The following is a 25,667-nucleotide window of genomic DNA, read 5'->3' as shown; positions in this document are numbered from 1 at the left end:
CCATTTGAAAGATCTAGGCAGTAGAAGTACTTCCTAGATATAGACGGCACAATTTGACTGTAACCTCTTATTGATTTGCTAGTGAAATCCAACTAATAAGTCAACATGAGAGAGTAGATGTAGGCTTATCATAAATTCGAACCACTATAATTGTCATGTGCAATTTTCTCTATCCTTTAGTCATTCATTTGTTCTGTTTATTGCACGTAGTAAAGATTTGATCACTGCATAGTTCTTCAGCGGACGTTATAGAATACTTGATCACTACGAAGTCTTACTTCAGACTTTGTTTTTCGTGATATTGAACTTTGCTGTTTTTAATTTGGCATTAATTGTTTATAACCATCTATTCACCTCTTCTAGGTGATAGTTTTAACCCTAACAACACAAACAAATCATGAAATTGGTTGATTCTCTTAAATAATCAGTACTCATACTCGATACTAACACCAAACAACATACAACATATTTTTTACATGTCGCGCGTGCATATAATTTGATTCACGTTAAGCTCTATCCATTTTCCAATAAAAATTGATATGTTTGAAAGGGGAAAAAATGATGATTAAAATTTTCAGAGGAACAAGCCCAGCTCATGATTACTCCCTTCAATTGATATCTCATTTTCCAAAGCTCGTTGAATCAACATAACATTAAAAATCAAGCTATCTGTGCCAACTAAAATGAATAGAAGAATGAGGGACGAAGAAAAGGAAGTGCAGGCTTTGCCATCGGCACTATAAAGGAGAATAGAGAAAGCGACGAAGTGGGGGTAGTTCCGCCGTCTCCCAACCCTCAAACAACCGTCACCTAAGGTTCCACTTTCCACGACTTTCATTTTTCATTTTTCTTAATTTTGTCTTTTTTCTCCATTTTAAAATTTCTTTGATCTTTCTTAACTTTTTAAATTTTTAATTTTCGTGATGTGATGCCACATTAGTACCATATCAGAGCCATGTATGCAAAAAGAAACTATAGAACGCCAAGTCAAATTTTGAAATCCATGTTATCAAATCTAATTGTGAGCTTACTAGAAGGATTAACTTGCACTCAACAAAAAAACATTTAGAACTTGACTACATAAATTCAAATTTAGGATTTGACCATACTCGGCCAAATATTCAGGACATTTGGTGTAATTTTACTTATAAGAGTCTAAAATGAGAACTAGTGTAGTGGATACCAATATTCTTATATGATAATAAAAATAGGGGATATCGAAATAAAAATTCCAGTTTGATTCCCATCCTACATCAGTCTCCCCACTGAGAAGAACTCTGCTATTGACAGGTTCATCTCTTTTCTTGATTTGGCCTATCCTTCCACAGCTGCAGAATAAACGTTTAGATCGGCAGCAAAAATAGCATATGAGCTGTGAGGACAAATTTACACACCGACAAGCGCAAAGGAATGTGAGAACATGTGGAACAAGGTCACTATTTTCAGGCCATGTCCATGTATTGATCACATGAAGCTTCCCCTTAACTCCCTGTGAAATCCCCATGTAAACGCAAGAAAACTGAAAACACGTGGCCTGACTCCGTTAAATGTTGGCAAAAGCAGGATAGACACGTTCATGACTTTATATCTTTCGTGTTTTTCCACAACTGTTTTTTTTTTCCCTGACAATTCAACTCAATTGCGAGTAAATGCATGAAGCATGTGTAGGAGATAAGAGAAGAAAGAGACTTTTGCAATGGGGACGGGAGACTTTTGCAATGGGGATGAAACTTTTCGAGGCTTCTTAGTTGCTTGGATGTCAAGTTGAGAAAGACAGGAAATTGTGGGGACAAGTAAATACAATGAATTTGCATTCTCATTGTATATAAATGTTCTCTCTAGCAATGTTTTTGAATTTTTTGTAGGCTTCATAATTGATTCCACAAGTTCTCAAGCTCCAAAAAAGAGCATTTCAGTCAATTATGTAGGATCACTCATCAAAAATTATTCAACATGGTTGTTGTTATGAATTTTCCAGCAACTACTATAACGATGATAAAATAATCAAAGGTTAATGATATCTGCATTTGAAGGATTATGTTGAGAAAACGTCAAATATTTTGATGGACCTCTAAATTACGAGAAGGTGAACAAATTACAAGACACTATTTTGTCATCAAAGAGTTTTGAATGTGGACGATCAATTGGGGACCTTGGTACAAGCAGTGAATGGACAATAGGACAAAATATAAACAAGAAACCTGGATGAAATTACAGGCAAAAAGTGGATAATAAAAAGGCATGATGGATTTCTACAACACTTGGTGAAAAGACTCATCTTCAACATTTTATTTGAATTCAAATTGGTGTTTTATAACTGGTTCAATTGTTTGATATATGTGGAAAATAGGTAAGTTAGAAAAAAATAGATTATCTTTAATTTCAAAAATGTCCGGTGAGAAAATCTAAATTGCATTGAAATTGAGATTACATTAAAAGGAAGGGCACCTACACGTCCACATTATGCACCATACCATCTTCATTGACCCATGCTTCACAGGTGACTCATTTCACCTTGAAGTAACCATAGGTCCATAATCATAAATCCTAACTTTCCTTAAAAAACTTCATCTAGCATGGCCATCAAGGAATTTTTAGTGATACATATCCAAAGTAAAATTCTCATTTCTTTTTTAATAATAAAATTCTTATTTTTTTTTTATTTTTCCTTTCTGTTTTCTTCTTTTTACTCTTTTACTTTTTTTAAGAATATTTTAATTTTATTCTAATATTACACTTCGATTACATTTTGTATTATTTTATTTTTCTTTTTTAAAAAATATCTTTACTTGCCTTCTGTACCATAACAGCTAACCTTTCCATTTCTGTAACTCGTCCGTCGGGAGAGATGTGGAGCCCATCGGTTGCCGGTTGCACACAAGTGGGCCCCACGTACCAGAATAGACAAACGAGAATGCAGAATTACAAATACAACCCCCACAAAGCCAGATAAGCAAAATACCTATATGTGCGGGACCCACTACATCTCGCGGCAGGAACGATGTTTCACAAAAATGTCCTTAATTCAAAGGAAGCCTACTCAATATATTAGCAAAAATACAGAAAAAATAAGAAATTACCTACAATAGAATACTCAATCAAAATGGAATAAGTACAGATAATACTTTAATTTTAAAATTATATCTAAGAGTATATCAATTACTGAAAATAGAAAAAAAATTATCAAGGGTAAGTAAATGTGAAACATCTAATTCTATAAACATAACTAATAATATCTTTAATTCATTGATGGCTGTTGAATAATTAGGAGAATAAAAGTGAAGAAAAAAAAATTCTTTGATTATACTCTATTAACACTATTTTTGAGTAAAATAAGGGGACAAAAAGTATTTTTTAAATTCTTAATTCAGCTTTTCTAAAGTTTGCTATTTTTTGAAAGACACCTAAAGATAATTACTACAATAGTATCCACCTCTACATTATATCTCAAATTTTTTAAAAGAACAAAAATGACAAAATCGATCGACACTCTGTTTCTTACAAAGGGTGTTTAGGCACTTTTGAGTTTTTTTTAGGGGCGGGTCCGTTAGAATCAACCCTCAAATTTTATTTAAACATAAGTGCATCTATATCTTAAAATTTATCGCAAACATGTGATCAAGTTATGAAACTTTCAGATAGTGCAATCATATACCGAAATTTGTCAAATTGATGTAGTCGAATTCCTTAGTTATCTTCTTCCAATTTGGCTAATGGAAGATACAATATGACCTCTTTTTTTTTCAAGATGAGTGGCGTCGGTGTAGCACCAACAACGACCATATCATAACCCATAGAGTCCATGTATTGAAGGGGAGGGATCGGCAGAGGATTGCTAACCCTGCGTCCCCAAGTGTCGGAGACAAAGACCTTCATCTTCCTTGCGTACATCGCATGATTTTTGGGCCACCACTGTCGCATTGTGTAAGGGCAGGGACAACCCTTGTGCAGTGGTGTGGATGGTGCGCTAGGAATGCATGACCGGGAGGTTTGTCGGCCCTCCCTCAAAGCACTTTGGGGTGGTGGTGTGATCAACTGGTTTTGTACCAAAAGTCTGTTTAATCAAGTTTGGGAATATTGGGTATCATGTATATCTCTCCCGCCATTACACATATCAAATTTATTACATTGATAGATAAGTCTCTCACAAGCTCAAATTAGTACAAAACATTTTAATATGGGATAAGTGCATTGAAAGTCCTAAAATTTGTCAATAAAGTGTAATTTAGTCTTAAAACTTTGAAAAAGTACAATTAAATCCTAAGACTTATTACGAAAGCATAATTGAGTTATAAAACTTTTAAAAAGTGCAATTAAATCATAAAACTTATCAAATTAGTCAAATCAAGTCCTTCCTTTGATAGTATTTTTTTGAAAGTTTTAGGGCTCTATTACACTTTCTTGATAAGTTTTAGGACTTAATTGCACTTTTTGAAAATTTTAAAACTTGATTACTCTTTTGTTACAAGTTTTAGAACTTAATTGCATTTTTTGAAAATTTTACGACTCAATTGAATTTTCATTACAAGTTTTAGGACTTCTTATGCACTTATCCCTTACAACATTATGCAAGGAAAGCAATCTGTCATCATAACGGATAATACCACCAGCATCAGCCGAATGGGGCTGCCTATAAAAAAAAATTAGCAATTTCCGTGAGGACGCCACATTGCATCCAAGACTTCCGAATCCCACTAGAAGAAAATTAATCCTCCAAAAAGAGACTTGAAATGCAAGGCATAAAAAATAATAATAGGCGACTTTATTCAAGATAAGGTGGATTCAACCACTAAAGCTGTATATTTTATGTGTGTATTTGTCTTTTCATGTAGACAAAAGTAAAAGATAGACATTGGATCGCTATATTCAAGCCATGTCCAAATAATGAACAAATTATGCTTCCAATCAACTCCTTGCGAAAGCCCCATGTGAGCGCAAGGAAGGTGAAAGCCTGTGGCACGAGGACTCTGTTATTTTGGTCAAGAAGCCCACTCGAGGCTCCACCTCATCCCATCCAAACAATCCTTCTTGAATTATATACTTATTTAATTATCAATTGAAATATTTCTCTTCTCATATCTAATTTCAAAGAAATATTTAAAGAAAGAAATTTTCACAAGATGCACGCCCAACTCTACCACAAAGACACAAATCACAAGCCGAAAATGGAAGTTCTTGTGGACAAGCAACTTATTATGTTAGCTTTGTACCGAATAGTCTGTGTTTAACTATACTTACGCCATTGATGTTAGTGTTCTCCCTTGCTGACATAGGCCTGTGTGATCGACACTATGATTCATTACTTGGTATGCTATTTCCATTGGGGCAATCTTCAAAATTGTAAATAAGCTTATGATGCAATAAGTGTCCTCTCAAATGAATTCGAAGTGCCTTAGAAATTCAGAAAAAGAAGACTATAGATGAAAATTTAAATTAGAAAAAAACGTGTCATCCAAATGGCATCTTTATAACTTATAATCTGAGCCAAGTGAGAGGGACTCCTCCCTACCTAAATACTATAGCTAAGGAATGGCTAGACATAGATGCAGATGTCACTTAATTAGTTGCAAAATTTAGCATGAGTAAATTGCATGAAAACTAAATGCACTAGCCTATACATTTACAGAAGTCCCAGTCATCCATCCTCAAGATCCTTCATACAAAAACGTAAAATTAGAGAGAGGTTCTCTTCATAATTCAGGTACAACTTGAAGTGACATGTTGGAAAATCAAAAGGGGGAGACACATGCATGACTCTCCTTCCGTGTTGTGCCACGACCTAGATTCGCATACGCAATTCAATTGCAAGTAGGTGGGTGAGATATACGTAAAATATAAGAGAGGAAAGAGAAATGAATAGGACAAGAGACTTTTTGCACAGGGGTCGAAACTTTTTAAAGCTTTGAAGTTGCTTGGTGATTTCAGGAAAAATTTAACAATGAGAGGAAATCGTGAGAGCAGGTGAATATAATTGCTGGAAAGCAGATTTTTGCAAGGAAAACTTTAAAGTATTCGGTTATTTATATTTGCAAGACAACCTTTAAAGTATTTAATTGCTGTAAAGCAGATCTTTTACCTAACCAGAAATGAGTGATGTATATGTTATTTCAAAGTAGCCTGGTTGCATCTATTCATTCATTTGGAAAGGAGGACCAAATTATTACAAGATATGAGTCGTATTTTCCTTGGAGGAAACTTTCTCTAACTATGCCTTTGATTGTTAGGTTACAAGTCATGGCCATTATTTATATGTAAACTAAACTAAATTTAAAAAGAGGATGAAATTGAATCAATTCAAGAGATGGCATAAATTAGATACATTCAAGACATTGACACAATTCTTACACACTTCATTAAAAACATACTACTGAAGTTACAAAAAAAAAAAAAAAAAAAAAAAAAAGATAGAAATTTCCGTGAAAACACTACATAACGTCCAAGACTTACGAATCCCACCGGAACATAACGTCCAAGACTTACGAATCCCACCGGAAGAAAGTCAATCCTCCAAAAAAAAAAAAGGACTTCAAATGCAAGTGATAAAAATAATTATATGCAACTTTAGTCAAGGTTAGGTGGATTCAACTAGGGATGAGCATGGTCTAGATCGACTCCGGACCAACCCGGACCGCCCAACCTCGGTCCCGGTCAACCAGCTCCTGGGACTGGTCGGTCCTTGGTCTTGAAATTCCGGACCAACACCGTGCGGATTGGTCCTCGGTCCTAAGAGTTTTTTGTCGGTCAACCTAGACAAACTCTGTATATTATATTATATTATATTATATTATATTATATTATATTATATTATTTATAATTTTCTTATATATTCAAACTTAAGTAAAATGTCTGTTATATTATATTATATTGAAATGTTATATCAATAAGACTAATAGTAATTTCAATTTAAAACTTTTGTTGAGTATTAATTATGTCGTTTGTTTTGTTTTCGGAGTGTTTAGAAGTTCAAAGTGAATTAACAAGATGTGAAGTTATATATTCATGGTTTATATTAAGTATTTTGAACTTTTTTATGGTTTAATTGTATTTTACTAATGAATTTCAGCTGCACTTTGCTTTTCAATTTGTGTCAAATGGTAAAAGTTTTTGAAGAGTAGAGTAGCATGATGCTTGCCAAATTTGCTACGGTGTTTTGAATAGTAGAGTAGTACTCAGCTAAGCAGAAGATTTGCTAGTCAAGTGGTGTGAAGCTCATTTTTGGTTGAGTGGACTCTACATGATCAAATGCGGAAAACGCTTTTGCATGTGATGTTATGAATATTAAAGATAGATGATTACAAGAACTTTCCATCTTGTCCCATATCTCGATGAGCTTAGGTTTCTATTATTGTGTCATCTTAAATTTGCTAAATATGCATTGGTATTTATAGTTTAGTTGCACAACGCCGCATTATCATTTTTGGATGAATTTGTAAGTTTGTTTTTTTAGGGGAGTATAAAAATAAGACGAAAAATTATCGACGGCCTCAGTGCTGAGCCACGGAATCCTGACCGGAACCCACGGCCGGTCCGGTCCTTGTCCCAGGCTCAATAGGGTCGGTCCTCGGTCCTAAAAATTGGGGACCGACACTGTACGGGTGGGTCCTAGGGTTAGGGGGTGGCCCGGACCTACCCGGACCATGTTCACCCCAAGATTCAACCACTACAGCTGCCACTCAAACTGCTTGCGAAAGCCCCATGTAAACGCAAGGAAAGTGAAAACGCGTGGCCTGACTCCATTATTTGGTCTTTAAAATCCACCTCGTCCCATCCCGACGATGAACCAACCTTCTTGAATTTAACATTTATTTAATTTCGATCAATCAAACTATTTCTTGACTCATCTATTTTTATTTTTTTTAAACAAAGAAAGGGCTTTTCACAAGGAAAACGCCTCTCCGCTGAAAAATCCAACCCTGCCACGGGGAGACAAATTGCAAGCCCAAGTTGGAAGTTCTAGTTTACAGAATCCTGTACGATCGGCATTACTATTCATTGTATTCAACGCTTGATTCGCTGTTTCTGATCGCCTAAATCGTCAAAATCCTCGCGGATGCAATAAGTGCTCCAGCAAATGTTTTTTTTTCCCGAGTGCCTTAGAAATTGAAAGACATAGAAGAAAATAAATGAAAGATTAAATTGAAAATTCTCATTTAGTTAGTTGCAAAGTTTAGCATGATTCATTGCCTGGAAACTACGCAGTGCTGCATGTCCATTTGCAGAAGTTTCAATCATCCATCCTCAAGATCTTTTATGAGAGAGAGAGAGAAGCGAAGGCGAGTGAGGGAGACAAATGGACGGCTCTACCTTTCGTGTATTTTCACATCTTTTTATTTATTTATTTATTATTTTTGTCAATTCAACTCAATTGCGAGGAAGGGGAGGCATTCATAAAAGATAAGACAGGAAAGAGAGAGATGAAGAGGACAAGAGAGGGAGACAAATGGACGACTCTACCTTTCGTGTATTTCCACATCTTTTTTATTTATTTATTTATTTATTTATTATTTTTGTCAATTCAACTCAATTGCGAGGAACGGGGAGGCATTCATAAAAGATAAGACAGGAAAGAGAGATGAAGAGGACAAGAGAGGGAGACAAATGGACGACTCTACCTTTTGTGTATTTCCACATCTTTTTTATTTATTTATTATTTTTGTCAATTCAACTCAATTGCGAGGAACGGGGAGGCATTCATAAAAAGATAAGACAGGAAAGAGATGAAGAGGACAAGAGAGGAGACAAATGGACGACTCTACCTTCGTGTATTTCCACATCTTTTTATTTATTAATTTATTTATTATTTTTGTCAATTCAACTCAATTGCGAGAGAACGGGGAGGCATTCATAAAAGATAAGACAGGAAAGAGAGATGAAGAGGGACAAGAGAGGGAGACAAATGGACGACTCTACCTTTCGTGTATTTCCACATCTTTTTTATTTATTAATTTATTTATTATTTTTGTTAATTCAACTCAATTGCGAGGAACGGGGGGAGGCATTCATAAAAGATAAGACAGGAAAGAGAGATGAAGAGGACAAGAGAGGGAGACAAATGGACGACTCTACCTTTCGTGTATTTCCACATCTTTTATTTATTAATTTATTTATTATTTTTGTCAATTCAACTCAATTGAGGAACGGGGAGGCATTCATAAAAGATAAGACAGGAAAGAGAGATGAAGAGGACAAGAGAGGGAGACAAATGGACGACTCTACCTTTCGTGTATTTCCATATCTTTTTTATTTATTTATTTATTTATTATTTTTTCAATTCAACTCAATTGCGAGGAACGGGGGAGGCATTCATAAAAGATAAGACAGGAAAGAGAGATGAAGAGGACAAGAGACTTTGCTGCCGCCCATGAGCTAAGCCCACCATTTGCTCTTTTTTTTTTTGGGTTAGTGACCTAAGCCCACTTTAATTAGTTATTTATATTTTGCCAAACAAACTTTATTTAATTTTTTCAATTCAACTCAATTGCGAGGAACGGGGGGAGGCATTCATAAAAGATAAGATAGTAAAGAGAGATGAAGAGGACAAGAGACTTTTGCTGCCGCCCATGAGCTAATTACAACTGTTTTATTTATCCAAAAAGGAGATTCAAAATATTACAAGATAAGCCCATATTTTCTTTTGTCTATGATTTGAGAAAACTTTCTTCAATTACACCTTTGATTGGTAAGTTACATATTATAAACTTTCTCCAACTATTCCTGTAATTGTAGGCAAGGACGCTTAGATTCATCCCTAGCACCATGTGCGAGGCAGCAAATTGGGCATTACTCCATGCCTCAAAACTCGCCAATTTAGTCAAGGTAATATGCTCCTCCATCGTTGGTTAGAGAAATTTTCCTTTTGAGTAGCCTTCGATTGATGGATAGCAAATATGGATATCACATATTTTTAGTCAAATGTGCATGTAGATGATGTCTACGGTATGTAACCCACTAATTAAAGGAATGACTGGAGGAAATATTCTCGAGCTACATATGCAGGAATTTATTTGTCATTTACCCAATCGGAGGTGACATTATTCAGGCATTCTCTAGGGGCGGTTAAGTGCCTTCACGGAGCAAGCACTTCGAGGGGCCGGAAATGAAGCTCGAGGGCACAAATATGGTTCATTTAAAATTCTATATAGAATTTATTGGGCTTGGATTTCGGGTCCATTAATGCAACGACTTCACTGCATCACGTAATTATCTCCCATTGATTTCTTCGGCTTCGGCCCATTTTATTAACACAAAAGAAAAGGACAAAAAGGGCCAAGAAGTAAAGAAAATACAGTTACCAGGAGGGTCTTAAAGCTACACACACTTCCTCTCTTGTATAATGGGATCAAACCGTACCCCTAATTCGTCTTAAGTTCGATTGAGATTTCCAAATTTGAACTATTCAATTATCTCCTAGAGATGTCAACGGCTGATTTGGAGCGATTGATTGAGTCATTTATTACATTTGAATCCGCATAAGATAATCCAATCGACACCCGAGGCTTATGCCCCAAGAAACCAGCCTCTTGTCCTACTGGGCTGGACGAGCACGCACCAACTCGGATTAAATCCCCCGTGAAAGCAAACCCCAGGTTATCCCTAGAAGCCCCCGCTTATATCTGATTTCACGCGGTCACTGTAAGAATGGCTCTGCCGCCTCTTTAATTATTCGATCAAATCGTCCGGAAGAAGACTGTAAAAACCTTCGTCCGCGTATCTTGCGTATCTTGAATTTCAATGCTCGCCAACACTGAAGTACTACGGCCTTCACTCGGCCCCTTCTGTCTACCATTTGCTTGTTGCAGCGTCACACAGGATAGGGTCACTTGGGGGAGACTACAGGTGCATCAGAAAGTCAGGAGATGCGAACATGAACACGGCCGAGATACACAGTACAATGATGCACAAACATCTGTCAATTACACGAATGACCCTGTCAGAACGTCGCGCGCAGGAAAAGAAAAACTGCTTATGTGCTTTTTTTACGTGGACTACGCAAAAGGAAACTTTCATATCTTCCTAGTTCCAGAACGACTTACTCATTAGCGCAAGGAACCAATTTTGAGTAGAGAGATGAGTAGAAACTTAGGTAGAGTACATCTTTTTTCTCGCGAAAAATCCACGTCTGTCTTCAATCCACGCGTTCGCTTTTTGATGAGCGAAATGCCCTTCTGAATACCTGCTGCCAGCTCTTTCTTTGCCTCTTTTCCAGGTCAGTTCAACAGGTTAGCAAACAAAAGCTGAAATGAAAGCCTCTGTTTTACTTTAATGTAATCAGAACGCACCTGCAGATTTTGACCATGCTGCACTTCCACACCTTTTGTGCTCGTCCAACTGGCCAAGGGGAAAAACCTAACCTCTTCGGGCCCAGTACGACCGAGGCATACTTTAAATGCTGGGAAAATCTAGGAGTTCAAAGCCACTCGCCTTATAAAGCACGAGCTCAAATCCATACGTGATGTGCTTTCATTGGAAGTCCCTGCATTTTCAAGATGATGCATTCTGCTTCAGGCTTATTTGTCCTGCAACACTGCAAATCGCAATTGCCAGCTGGCACATTGAGCAAACTTTTCAGGGGCATGCAATGTGCGATCTCCATCTTCTTCAACAAATTCAACTCTTTTCAAGCCTTTGACAGCTATCATCTTTCCACAACCATCTAGCTTGGAATGCTGTAGATTTTGAACTTTGACAGGTAGGCAATCGTTTGATTGCATTATACCTGGAAATGTGTAGAAACTTCAGTAATTCCTGTTCCCCCAAACCTGGAATCTCCACCAGTTTGGGTAAGTCACTGAGCTGTAATTTTTGTAGCCTCTTCAAGCAAGATAGATCATGTGTGCTCTCCACGAACTCGCACCACGATATCTCCAATTCCCTTAAACTCTCCAAGTATATAAGGATGGGCAAGTGTGGCAACGGCCATTTGCTGATAGAGAGGACCGACAAGCTTTTGAAGTTGCAAAAATCTGGCAATTGCAGGATCCAGCCAAGTTTCAAGGTTGATAAGATACATGGAAGCCGATGGATGGACTGCCTGTCCTTCCAAGGCGAAATAACGTCATTCACACACCAAAATGCAAAAGTTGGATGTCTTCTACACACTTTGAACTAGGCTTGATAGGCTGGGAAGAGCAGGGAATCCAACAGCGTCAACCAAGTAGACATTTCAAACTTGAGGGAAGCTCTTTTTCTTGTAATTTTAAGCATTTGCAGATTAGAGAAACCACTGACCTATGATAACCTTGTAGAGATTGGGGTCCCATCTAAGTCCAAGATCCTCAGAAGGCTCGGCTCAGCCTCCACATTTACCATGGGATTTCATGCATGAGATAGTAACAAAACGAGGCATTGAGCACTTCATGTGTCTCCACCCCCAAAAAACACAAGGTATCGTGTGTATCTTTGTGTGTGGCACCCTAATGACCCCTTTAGTCTTGTCAGATTTTCAATAGAATTGGGCTAACTGGACCAATGATTCTAGTTCCCCAATAAAGTTCAAAAGCTTATATAACCGGGCATGCAAGCAAACACAAATGCACGGGATCCATTAACCTTCCAATAAAGTGAGGAAGTCGGCTGCTACTGTGATTCAAAGATTTTAGATTTCCTAGTGTCTGACGAAGCTTGAACAGTTTGTCTGTGGAGTACACAATAAGCTCTAACAAGTATACTAGAGAACTGATTTCTTCATACAACACTTGGAGGGAAATGCCTCCCTCAATATTCAACTTACTTAGCAGTTTTAGCTTATCGATTGGGCTATTAACCATAGACAAATTCACACACCAAGTGAAAATCAATTTCTCCAAATCACTAAACTCAGAAAAATCAGTTAGTCTTGGTTAACACTCTGCAGCACGTAAAATTTAGAACTTTCAACTTTTTCACCATCTGCAGTGAAAAAGAAAAGGCCGATTACGTTCCAACGGAAAGTATAAGAATACAGTACCATACAACTAGCTAGCAAAGGTCAATTGATAGAATTTGAAGCAAACATGAGTGAGGTGTGTCCATACCTCAATTTGCCTCTATCCAGCTCAGTCGGTGATGTTGCTTTGCGAAAAGTCGAGCACGACCAAATACACCAGGTGAAGATTTCATCGCTAAAAGATGCTGCAGGCAATGATGCCAAGCAAGCCATCTCAAAGTACGAAGAAGATTTTTAAAGTTACCTATGGAATTAATTCTTCCCCCTTCAAGAAACCTAAGCTTTGGCAAACAGGCTAATTCTTCAAGTGTTAAGTCATTACTAATACCCACACAGAGTGCTCGTACTGCTTGTTTTTTACTGTCAACAACAGCAGAGAATGAAGGTGAGTGCGCAACATAGAAAGCAATAAACCAAGCAAGTAGTCATCAATATCATTAGTTCTCCTTCGATCGCAAAAAAATTAAATCAAAGGCATGTTGTCACAAAATAATTACCTTTTTCTCCTATCAATTTGAAGATAAGACAACCCAAGCATGTTTAAAGTGTTCACTCAGCGTTGGATTTTCTGTCTATTGATAGACTAAACACCTTTACAAGGGAACAAAGGACTCATTTTTATTTTCACCGAAACAAGAAACGAAGAATTTCAACAAACCAAATGGCCCCTTCCCTTTCTTCTCGTTCCAAGGAAGACTAGATTATATAAGAGCCAAAAGTGCAGAGATCATTGTTAACTTTATATGTGTAACATGATTGATGAAACTTTAGCCTAAAAAAATGCGTCACAGATTATGTTACAATTAAATAATTCAAAAAAGTAGCGGAAAAAGAAAACTTACCCTTTCGTATCTACTGGGAAGAGATAGGAGCGACATGATTTGATTTTAAACTCGACATCATCCATCTCCAGATCCAACATTCAACGTGGAGATGGATGATGTCAAGCTCAAAACCAAATTGTATAGTGATGCTCTCCCATCCGACTTTGAAGCACAATCCACCAAATGCGCAAACCACGCATTATACGAGAATCCTTATGGATGTCAGTGTTGTTTCCACCAATCTTCTGACCAACTCGGACCTCTATGTGGTCTTTGACACAGATTTCTTTCTCCACCATTGCACTGTGGAAGCAACCAGTATAAGTTGTCCAAGCCGTCGGTTCCCTGAAACTCAAGAACGCCTCGAACTCCCGATGTGGTGTCGGCTGGTGCCATCGCACGTAGCAAACGAGACTTGAAACAGAATCAAGCTTGAGGTGGGACATCAAATTGAGGGCAGTTTAAAAACAAAAGAAAAATGAAACGGGCGGTGGGTAAGAGGTAGTCACGACTCGCAGCCATCAAATGGCGATGTCAAGCCGCTGAAGAAATCAGAAACGAACAAAATCGAAATCTCAGCAAACCGAAATCGTAACATTCGACGAAGAATTCGAAAACGAAAGCAGAGAGTACTAGTGGGCTGGTTGATGGCCGGCCGATATAGGCGAGGCCACAGTCCCAGGGAGAGAGAGAGAGAGAGAGAGGGAGAGGGGAGAGGGAATTCATTATGGGGTTTGGTTTGAACCGGTTAAACTGGTTTCACCTGAGAACCGATTTTGGAATTGGTTCAAAACCGAGTTTACCCAAGAAACTGATTTCCCAAGGCCGGAGAAGCTTACTCCTTTAGCAATTCGTTACGGATGCGAGATGTCCTCTTCATGGGTGTAAAAACTTGGTGTGAGAATTGCTGCTGGTGATTAGGGCGGATCTCCCAAGAGGCATCTACAGATTGAAAAATTCTCAAACTCCCCTGCCCACTACCGAAGAAGAGCCTCTGTGATGGCTCTCTTCCTCATTTGTCCGTCACTTCTTTTGGACAAAGCCACTGACCTAAATTCTCAAACTCCCCCCTGCCGTGCCCTGCTCGCTGAATGTGAAGCCCTAATCCCCTGTTTTCCCAACCTCTCTGTGCAGCATGTTCGACGCGAGGCAAATGCCCTAGCTGATTGGGCTGCGAAAGCCCATGAACAAGGCCGCCTTCCGTACAACTGGGTTTTATTTCCTCCTCAAGCGATGCTGGATATTATTTGTATCGATGCCCTTGTAAAGGGTTGTATGTTCTTTCCACCTTAGTGTTATATATATTACCTATTTCAACCAAAAAAAGAAAATGTTGAGTCAATTCACTCTGTGAATTTAGGTAAACTATTTAAATTATTACTTCAATGTAAACTATTTAAATTATTACTTCAATGTAAACTATTAATATGTGCTGTTTTGGATGCTAAATGCATACCAAATCCTTGATGTGTCTTACAAATTGGGAATTGATAATTGTCGTAATACCAATAATTGTTTCATCAAACGTGAAATGGATGACAATTTGGAGACAATTTTAGTTTTCCATTGGCAAAACTCAAAAACACTAAGACATGCCATCAAGTCTAATGCACCCGACATCATAGTTATTGGTAACGAACATTTTGTCAAGCCTAGTCGTACATGATAATCCATACTTTAGAGATGATTGAAAAAAACAGAGCATGTCAACTTCATTCATCACAAGAATTAAACTTAAGGAAGAAAACAGCATCAAGAAATATAATACATGGCTCAAGAAGTGACATCAAGACACCTGGATTAATTTAGGTCAGTGGCTAATGTGCATTGTAAATTTGGCTTTTTCCACGTGCGAGGACGCAAATTTGGTATTTATACCACATGCAGAGCCTTAAAACTCTGAATACTTGTCGCCAACTCTTTCTTGGCCCTTATTCCAAGCCAACTCTACAAGCTAGCAAATAAAAGCCGATATGGAAACTTTTGTTTTCCTTCGTTATAGTCAAAACGAACCTGAGAATTTCAACAAGGCTATAATTGCCCACCTTTCGTACTAGTCCGCCGAAAGTCGCAATCGCTTACTTGGGTGAATGGTGCATTTCGGCGTCCCTTCTGTCTCCAAATTGGTGAATGGCGGCACTTTGGGCAACCTTTCCAGGGACACGCAATAACTGATCTCCGCAATTTTCAAAAATTTCAATTCTTTCAAGCCTTGGACGGCTCTCAATTTTGCACAGTGTCTCAGCTCGAGATGCAATAAATTTGTCAACTTCGACAGGTTAGGCAATTCTCTGATCACATCACAACTGATGATGTGCAGAAACTTCAGCGATTCCAGTTTCCCCAAACCTGGAATCTCCATCAGTTTGGGGAAGTGAGTGAGACTTAACTTTTGTAGCCTCTTCAAGTGTGATAGATCCGGCAAGCGTGGCATTGGACATTCGCTAATAGAGAGAATTGACAAGCTTTGGAAATCAGAAATATTTGGCAATTTTGGAATAGAGTGAAGTTTCAAGGTTGATAAGCTAAGTGAAAGCCGATTGGTAGAGGGCATGTCCTTCCAAGGCGGGGAAACCACGTTCGGGATCCAAAGTGTCATGCGTTCTTCTTTACGCACTTCGAGATAATCTAAATGAACTAGGCTTGAGAGGTCAGGAAGAACAGGGAACTCAGCAGCTGCAACCACTAGGCATTTTAAACTTGAGGGAAGCTGTGGCAACGGGAAAAGCCGGTGACTTGTAATTTTTAGTGTTTGGAGACTAGAGAAACCACTTATCTTTCTTGGCACGGTAGATATTGGGCTCCCATCTAAGTTCAAGATCCTCAAACGGGTCAAGCTCCACATTTCCCATGGAATTTCATCCATGAGATGCGGACAAAACGAGGCATCGAGCTCTTCAAGCGTCTCCACCCTTCGAAGAGCACAAGGTATCGTGTGTATCTTTGTGTGTGCTACGCTTAAGACTTTTAGACTCTTCATATTTCCAATGGAATCAGGGAGAAGGGAGATTCCCGATAACTTTAAATTCAACTCGACCAATAATTCCATTTCCTCAATAGAGTCTGAAAGCATATGTAGATTATTGCATCCAAAAAAGGAAATATGCGTGAGACTCTTTAACCTTTTAGTGAAATCAAGGACAACAGAGATTTCTGAGAGTTTTATCTCCAACTTGATCAATAATTTTGGTTCCCCAGCAGAGCATGCAAGCTTTAGTGGATTATTGCATTCAGAAAAAGACAAATGTGTGAAATTTCTTAACCTTCCAATAGAACCAGGGAGAATAGAGACCCCCGAGAAATCTAAATCCAACTTAATCAATGATTCTAGTCCCCCCATAGAATCCGGAAGATTATGTAGATTCTTACATTTAGATAAAAGCAAATGTTTGAGATTCTTTAACCTTCCAATGGATTCAGGGAGAATGGAGATTCCTGAGAGCTCTAAATTCAACTCGACCAATGCTTGTAGTTCCCCAATAGAGTCCGGAAGCACATGTAGATTCTCGCATCTAAAAAAGGACAAATGCATCAAATTCATTAACCTTCCAATAGAATCAGGGACAATGGAGATTCCCGAGAGTTCTAAATTCAGCTCGACCAATGCTTGTAGTTCTCCAATAGAGTTCGAAGCTCATGTAGATTCTCACATCTAGAAAAAGACAATTGCATCAAATTCGTTAACCCTCCAATAGAATTAGGGGCAATGGAGATTCTTGAGAATTCTAAATCCAAGTTGATCAATAATTCTAGTTCCCCGATAGAATCTGGAAGCTTATGTAGATTCATGCATGCAAAGAAAAACAAATGTCTGAGATTCTTTAACCTTCCAAGGGAATTAGGGAGAACGGAGATCCCTGACAATTCTAAATCCAACTCGACTAATGATTCTAGTTCCCCGATAGAGTCTGGAAGCTTATGTAGATTTATGCATGATAAAAGCAAATACTTGAGATTCTTTAACCTTTCAATGGAAGGGAGAACAGAGATCCTTGAAAAACTTAAATCCAACTCGATCAATGATTCTAATTCCCCAATAGAGTCTGGAAGCTTATGTAAATTCTCACAATGATGTAAAAGCAAATGTTCGAGATTCTTTAACTTTCCAATGGATTCAGGGAGAACGGAGATCCCCGAGAATCTTAGATCCAACTTGATCAACAATTCTAGTTCTCCAATAGAGTCTGGAAGCTCATGTAGATTATTGCAAGAGGACAAAACCAAATGTGTAAGATTCAACCTTCCAATAGAGTGAGGAATTTGGCTGATACCATAATGACCTATGACTTCAAACTTTGTCAAAGATTTTAGATTGCCTAGTGTATCGGGAAGCTTGAATAGTTTGCCAAAGTGGGGCATAATAATCTCCGACAAGCATTGTGTAGAACCGATTTCTTCGGGCAACCCTTCAAGGGATGCACATCCCTGAATATTCAAAGTACTTAGCCTTTTTAGCTTACTGATTGAGCTATCAATTGTAGACAATTGGCAACACCTTGCAAAAATCAATTTCTCCAACTTGCCAAACTCTGAAAAATCAGGTGTCCTAGTTAAATTATAGCATTCCGTCAAATCTAGAAATTTCAACCTTTTTGCCATCTACAATAGAAAAACAAGATAGATTACGCACCGACAAAACATATCAGACTACAAAGGTCAATTAATAGATTTTGAAGCAAACATAAGCAACGTGTGTTACTACCTCGATTTGCCTCCATCCATTCCAGTCGTGGGTGATGTTGCTCCTCGAAAGGTTGAGCACGACCAAATTCACTAGGTGAAGATTAGTTGCTGAAAAATTCGGTAGGAAATGATGCCAAGAAAGCCACTGCAGTTTCTTAAGAAGATTTTTGAAGTCGCCTACGAAATTTAATGTTTGCCCTCCGAGGAACCTCAACTTTGGCAAACATGCTAATTCTTCGGGTGTCAAGTCATGAGTAATACCCAAAGTGAGTGCTCGTACATCTCCTTTTTCCTACCAGCAACAGCCAACAAAGATGAGCGTACAACATACCAAGTAAAAAACCAATGCAAGTAGTCCACAATATCAGTAGTTCTTCTTTGACCCAAAATTAATTAAATCAAATGCATGTTGTAACAAAATAATTATTGTTCTTCTTCTCAACTTGAAAATAAGATAAATCAAACACACTCAAAATGTCCATTCAGTGTTGGTTCCTCTGTCTTTTCACAAACTAAACATCTTTTCAAGGAAACAAAATGCTCATTTTCATTCTCACCGAAATAAGAAGCAAAGAATTTCAAAAGGCACGAAAACATCTACTTTTGTTGTTTATGTAGAATCGCCTTCTGTTTCTCTATAAATGAGAAAAAGAGCAGGCGATCAACCGATATTCTTGGTTTTAAAGCGCATGATGAAAGATTTTTCTGGATTGTCTATATGTATTCTTAATAATTTGTACCTCGATGCTGCTCAGTATGTCCAAAGTATTCTCACCAATTTCCACCCAACGGCGCTTTCCAGCATCTTCAAAACTCACTTCCTTGACAATGTACCTTCCTAGATCTCGAACTTCATTATGCATCCAAAATGTATTGTCCTCATCGATCTTTATCAATGACATAAGGAGAAGGTCCTCAATTGCTCTATGTGGACAATATCCGCAATCGGTCCACATGTAATACGCATGCATCTTATCCTCGCCAATGCAAAAACATGCTATGTCTAGGAATATTTCTTGGTTATGGCGGCCCAATTTGTTAAAACTTATCATTAGTGCTTCTCGAACTTCCTGACATGGGACTTGCTTTAAATCCTTCAATGTCTCATCCCACTTTGATCTGTCCGTACCGGCAAAAAGGGAACCCACGACTTCCAAAGTCAAAGGAAGCCTCCCTATGCTTAAAATGACATCTTTTGAGAAATTGAGCCAATCTTTTGGAGGAGTATTGCTTCTAAAGGCATGCTTACTGAAAAGCTGAATAGAACGATCCAAAGGCATTAGCTTTACCGGGTACTCTATGTAACGAACATGTCGCTTTTGCTCATCCTCATCTATTATTATCCTATCTAGAATTGTCCTTCTATCCCTAACTGTGACTATGATCCTGATTCCACGAGTGAACCATTTGTGGCTCCCTGCGAGCGTCTCAAGTTGGTTCTTGTCATTCACATTATCAAGAACAACCAGAACTTTTTTCTCTTTCAGTCCTCTTTTTAGTTGATTGATCCCGTCGTTAATGTCAGAGATTCTGTCAGAGGGCGAGCCCAATGTATCGAATAACAGTTTCTTTTGCACGTGTAAAAGACCATGACGGTGTGATAATTCTTCTAGGAAACTAGAGTAATCGAATTTGGATTGGAAGCGGTTGAAGATAATGCTAGCAAGAGTAGTTTTACCAATACCGCCCGTCCCATATATTATAACAAAACGCACATGATCATCAGAATCAACTTTCAACAACTCCTCTATATCTTCTTCATTATCCATTTCAACTAGATTGTTGGGAAGATGTCTGTTCTTCACCTTCAACTTAAGTAGAACCTCTCGAACAATCAATTTTAAAAGTTCTCCATACCTGTTAGACAACGATGGTGCATGAATTCAGATTGAGAAAATGACGACAATGTGCTATTCCTAATTTTAAGAATGTGCTGTTTGAATAAGATAAGCTACATGTTAAGACCACTTTACAAACTCTGACAGTTTTTCAAATTACAAATCTGAATCGATTTAAACATAACAATCTCAAGTTACAGTGAAATTTATCTAGATTATGAAGGGCTACAATTAGTTATCGTGGCCGCTGCCCCGACTCCCATTGGTTGGGTTAAACACTATCGCTCAGTTTTGGATGCTGCCCAGACTCTCATTACTTGGGTTTAACAACCAACTCATGGATTTTATGTGATGAGTAAGAGGAAATGGAAATGATTCAGATAATGACTACGGGAGAGAAAACGGGAGAAAGGAATGATTGGATTTTATTGTTATTTGTATGCTTACGAAGAAAAGGAAGGAAATAAAGGACCTTAGGTGATTTCATGTTTGGTTGAAGAAAAGTAAAGATTAACCACTTGGGGGTTCGCCCCAGTGGCCACCCTTTCAATATGAAATGGGGAGGTGAGGGGTTCAAATCCCCACCTTCTGGGGGGGAGAATGTGGTGGAGATGCATAAGTTTCAGGAGTGGGTTTCGACTCCCACGCCCTACAAGAGGTAGGGCAAAAGTCTGAGAGTGAGTGTAAAGTAGGACTAGATTAAGACTGACCAAAAAAAAAAAAAAAAAGAAGAAAAGTAAAGATTTAAAAGGAATCTAAAATATCTTTATGATTTGGGAGTCATTATTGCAACTAAATGTGGTCCTTTAATGATAGTATAGAAGATGTGACCTGATCCGGGTGCTTTTCTTATCTGCTTAAAACTGACAAATTGTTCTTTGTTGAAAACTGAAACTCATCAAATAAGTTTTAGTTTTTTTTCTAATGTGCAGGGAATATTATGAGATTGATCAAATATATAATTAGTTCATATGCTAGTAGTACAAAATCAGTCTGTTTGATCTACACTGGAGAAGCATTAATATTGGTCTTTTTGTGTTGTTTCTATTTTTCCTTTTTCCTAAATTGTTGAAAGATATTTAATTTGCCATTTAAATTTGCTTTAAGGGTTTTCACAACCAAACAGGATGCTACCCTAGCATTCAACAATAACTTTACAATGATTTTAACGTCCGCATTAAATTTTTTCAACTATCGTATCAATTATAGGAGAAATTGTAGTTACTAGAAGATAAGTTGAATATGAGATATTTTCAAATGTATAAGAAAAAATCCGTCCTTTCAGATTACATTAAAATTATAGCTGGAACCAACGTCTGTTGGCCCGAGTGGTAAGGAGCTTGGGTTCCCTTAAGCAAGGTTCGAGTATGAGCCTTGTGTATGGAGTAGAAGGTGTTGGGAGAGCCCCCCAATTATGGATCCGATAGTGCTCGCATAGACTGAAAAAAAATAAAAATTAATAGATGGAATAAGTCATTGAAACTTACTCTTTCCCTTGCCCCGTCCAGCCTACTCTAGTTGCAACCTCACGAAGAGCAGCTTTCCAGCGCTTCACCACACCGGGACAATGATTCTTCTCATGCTTAGACAAGTCATTACTGTACAATTCAGTTCTAAGCTTGACATCATCCGGTTTCACATCGAAGAAAAGGGGGAGGATCTCCTTCTTCCCGTCCGACTTTGAAGTGCAATCTACCATATGCGCAACCTCACGGAGGCACCACGGACTAGAAGCGAAGCCCTTAGAGAAGATGGGGATATAGATTTGAGTGTTGTCAAGGGCTCGCAAAAGATTTCCACCAATCTACTGACCAATTCGGAGCTCTTCATCATCTTTGAAGACGCGGATTCCTTTCTCAATCATGTCATGATAGAGACAACTAGTAAAGTTGTCCCGAGTATCCGGTCCCCTAAAACTCAGGAACACTTCAAACTCCATTCCTAATGTGTCAGCACCTGGTGCCATCGCATGTAGCAAATGGGATTAGAGTCAGAATCGAGGTGGACGAAAATTGTCAATGAGTTTGCTTGAGGTAGGACGTCAATTGGGGGAAAGTTTAAAAGCAAAAGAAAAAAATATAGATGTTGGGTATGGTTAGTCACGAACCCACAGCCATCGATCGGCTATGACAAACCACTGAAGAAATCGAAAACAAAACCGATATGAATAGAGATTACCTGATGCGCTAACAGACGGCCTACCGAGATGAGACATCGACTAAGTTGTGACTAGAAAGGGGAAGATCGAAGGGCGCCGCCGGATAGGAGAGAGAGAGAGAGAGAGAGAGAGAGAGAGAGAGAGAGAGCCCAAATCCGAGAGCGAGAACAAGAAAGTAGAAAGGGTTTACAAGGCCGGAGAGTAGGGGTGCGCACGGTTCCTGGGTAGAACCGGAGAACCGGAGAACCGCACCGCAGGGTCCGGTTCGGTTCCCGGTTCCAAGGAGACCGGTTCCGGTTCCCGGTTCCCTTTTATGGGAACCGACGTTCCTGGTTCCAGTTCCGGTCATAATTCAAAAAAACCCTAGCTTCTTCCCCCGCCCACATGATTTCTCCCCCTGTGGATACTTCCCCTTCCCCTTTCTTTTTCTCTCTCTTTCTTTCTCCCTTTTCCCTCCTCACGTCACTTCTTCCCCCAACTTTTTCTTTTCTTTCTCTCTCCCTCTCTTCTCTTTCCAGTTCCGGTTTCGAATCGCCTAGGGTTTCTTGGATTGCTCTCTCTCTCTCTAGAATCCTCCGTTTCTTTCTCAACAAGCGCCTCCTCCCGGCGCCGTCTCCGATCTCCTGCTTTCCGGGACCTGATCCGCGCGACGCCCTCGGTTCTGCGGCCAATCACCAAAATCCTCTCACAGCCTTTCTAATAGTTGACTTTCAGATGCGGACATCACCCACATATTAAGTATAAATGTGGCTGACGTCCACAACTAGAGGGCAATTGGAAGAAATTTTCTTCAATTAGGGTTGGAGGAATATATAAAGCAAAAATTATATAATTATAATTTACCAATAATCGACTGGATTTAACGATTGGATGAAGCAAGTATGACTAAATCACCATCCCGAAGGAACTTCAACTCTGAAGAGAATGGGTCGGACACGGGGCAGTTCCTACTCGCAACCCCAACCAGAGTCTTTTGAGGTAATCCTTCACCGGTCCAATAAAATAAATGCAAAAAATACAAATTAAAAGTAAATGCACCTAAATCTATATGCTATGCAATTAATATTTTTTCAAGGATAAAATTAATCCATAATTTTCTATGCAATAAATAAATGACTAGATCGCCAAAATTTAGGTGTCAACATGTACAATTCGAATCTAAGCTTGACAACATCTGGTTTCACGTTGAAGAAAAGGGGGAGGATCTCTTTCTTACCATCCGGCTTTAAAGTACAATCTACCATATGTGCAACCTCACGGAGGCACCACACACCGGAAGCAAAGCCCTTAGAGAAAATGGGGATATAAATTTGAGTGTTGTCAAGGGCTCGCAAAGGTTTCCACCAATCTTCTAACCAACTCGGAGCTCTTCGTTGTCTTTGAAGACTCGGATTCCTTTCTCAACCATGTCATGATAGAGGCAACTAGTAAAGTTGTCCCGAGTATCCGGTCCCCTGAAACTTAGGAACACCTTGAACTCCATTCATAAAGTGTTAGCGGATGTCACCATTGCACAAAGCAATCAAGACTTGAGACAGAATCGAGCTGAACGAAAATTGTCAATGGGCTTTCTTTAGGCGAGACATCAATCGAGAGCAATTTAGAAACAAAAAATGAAGAGAAAAATAAAACAGGTGGTGGATTAGGTTGGTCACTGAATCACAGCCATCAATTGGCAATGGCATTCGACCAAGAAATTGAAAACAATGCCGATATAAAGAGACTACCTTGTGCGCTGATTGACAGCTGACCGAGATGAGACAGCGATTGAGTAGAGACTAGCAAAGAGGAAGATCGAAGGGTGTCACTAGAGAAGAGAGAGAGAGAGAGCCCAGATTTGAGAGTGAGAACAAGAAAGTAGAGAAATGGGCGTTGGCCGTTGAAACGATGTCCCAGGATCAACATAGTTAGAAACTTGAACATATTGAAAGAGAATATGAAGATTTGCGTACCTAATTTGGAATTCATCATTCTTTATGCGGAGTGACGACGATCTGACGCTCAAGTTCTTCTCCTCCATCGTCCTTGGATCCTGACTCGACGAGACCACCCCTCCCTCACGGCTTGCCTTATATGAGGTGAAAGTGTGTTCGTGGAAGTAGAGGGTTAGAGGAGAGACTCAGCGCTATTTATAGAGTTTTCAGCCAGATCCTCTTATCACGGGTCGGATTAAACCAAGTCCATATTTGACTATTAAGAAATTATGTCTTACCTTATTAAATCAATCTCGTAAAACTGTAAATTATAATTTCAATTAATGTAACTCATATCAGAAAACTCTTACATGGGGTCAAACTTTTTTTTTTGGTGATCTAGGGAACCTCCGTGTGTCGCTTCGCGGCGGAGTAAACCCTAGGAGGGAGTAGAGTCACCACCACCCTTGCTCCCCAGGTAAATCAGCACGACGCAGCCGGGATTCGAACACTGGACCTTTTGCGAGAGGAGCAAGTGCTTGAGCCAACTGTGCCGCAGCGCTGGGTGATTGGGGTCAAACTTTGTTTCTTTCGACTTTTCTACTGAATTTTACACTCATAAAAAATGGGAAAAAAAAAAAAAAAACCAAGGAACTTGCTCGTTGAAAAGAAGATATCAAAACTTCGTTCCATGGAATCAGGAAGCGGACGGCAGCTTGCACGCAAAGTCGTTGAAAATAACCCGAAAACGACACGTCCCATAAAACCGAAGCTCCATTAAAAAAACTCGCGTGTCCCCAAATAGAATACAATAAGATAAGGTCGGCTGAAATCCCAGCCAAGGATGTTGAACTTGGAACCCACCAACTTGATCAATGGACTGTATCCTAGCATCCAAGCAAAGTCTTGATTCATCAATGGGCCGAACCTTCTTCAGATCTTCTTCCTCCTACTGTTCTGGTATAAAAGCAAAAGGGCGACGACACTGATGGCCAATTACTACCGGCATGGTTAGAAACAGAGAGGAGATGGAGAAGTTCAATGGGAGAGTTTTCAAAGTGCACGGCACAATGCACTGAACCGGACCAGGTCGTGAGCAATTAGGAAATTCACATGAAAGGAGACATGTCTCCAGCATCGAGAAAGAGACCCTCGAAACCTTTAAACAATGATTAATCAGCATTGCCGGCCACAGATGGTTCATGTTCATCTGCATCTGAATTTCGCAGGTGTTGTTTTTTTTTTTTTTGGTGGGGTGGGGGAAGATCCAGCAAAGCCGGAGAGGCGTATTCTGTAAGCATTATTTTTATATATCTGAGTTGTCGT

The 25,667-nt window shown here is 38.9% G+C and overlaps 1 protein-coding gene, 1 long non-coding RNA gene and 1 pseudogene across 6 annotated transcripts; all 3 read right to left on the bottom strand.

Moving 5' to 3' along the window:
- Positions 1 to 25,667, bottom strand: part of LOC104414065 — a 118,302-nt pseudogene that overhangs the window by 89,012 nt on the left and 3,623 nt on the right.
- LOC120287582 lies at positions 10,337 to 15,028 on the bottom strand. 5 transcript variants are annotated; one of them, XR_005545711.1, is made up of 3 exons: positions 13,014 to 15,028; positions 11,034 to 12,888; positions 10,337 to 10,906 (listed from the first exon to the last, which is right to left on the bottom strand). It is a non-coding gene; the product is annotated as an uncharacterized LOC120287582 (long non-coding RNA). The 5 variants fall into 5 exon arrangements; XR_005545710.1 differs by having other exon boundaries at positions 11,034 to 13,285; positions 13,768 to 15,028; XR_005545712.1 differs by having other exon boundaries at positions 11,034 to 11,197; positions 11,280 to 15,025.
- On the bottom strand, positions 15,817 to 22,739 carry LOC104414214 (disease resistance protein RPV1-like). The gene is made up of 5 exons (XM_039300439.1): positions 22,449 to 22,739; positions 21,758 to 22,226; positions 19,173 to 20,289; positions 18,452 to 18,724; positions 15,817 to 18,348 (listed from the first exon to the last, which is right to left on the bottom strand). Exons 2-5 carry the CDS (start codon positions 21,967 to 21,969, stop codon positions 17,341 to 17,343), a joined length of 2,610 nt encoding a protein of 869 aa, XP_039156373.1. The 5' UTR covers positions 21,970 to 22,226; positions 22,449 to 22,739; the 3' UTR covers positions 15,817 to 17,340.

The sequence above is a fragment of the Eucalyptus grandis genome, chromosome 8 (assembly GCF_016545825.1).
Source record: "Eucalyptus grandis isolate ANBG69807.140 chromosome 8, ASM1654582v1, whole genome shotgun sequence".
Taxonomy (NCBI): domain Eukaryota; kingdom Viridiplantae; phylum Streptophyta; class Magnoliopsida; order Myrtales; family Myrtaceae; genus Eucalyptus; species Eucalyptus grandis.
The sequence above is the reverse complement of the archived record's forward strand: the minus strand, read 5'-3'. Positions and strand labels throughout refer to the sequence as shown.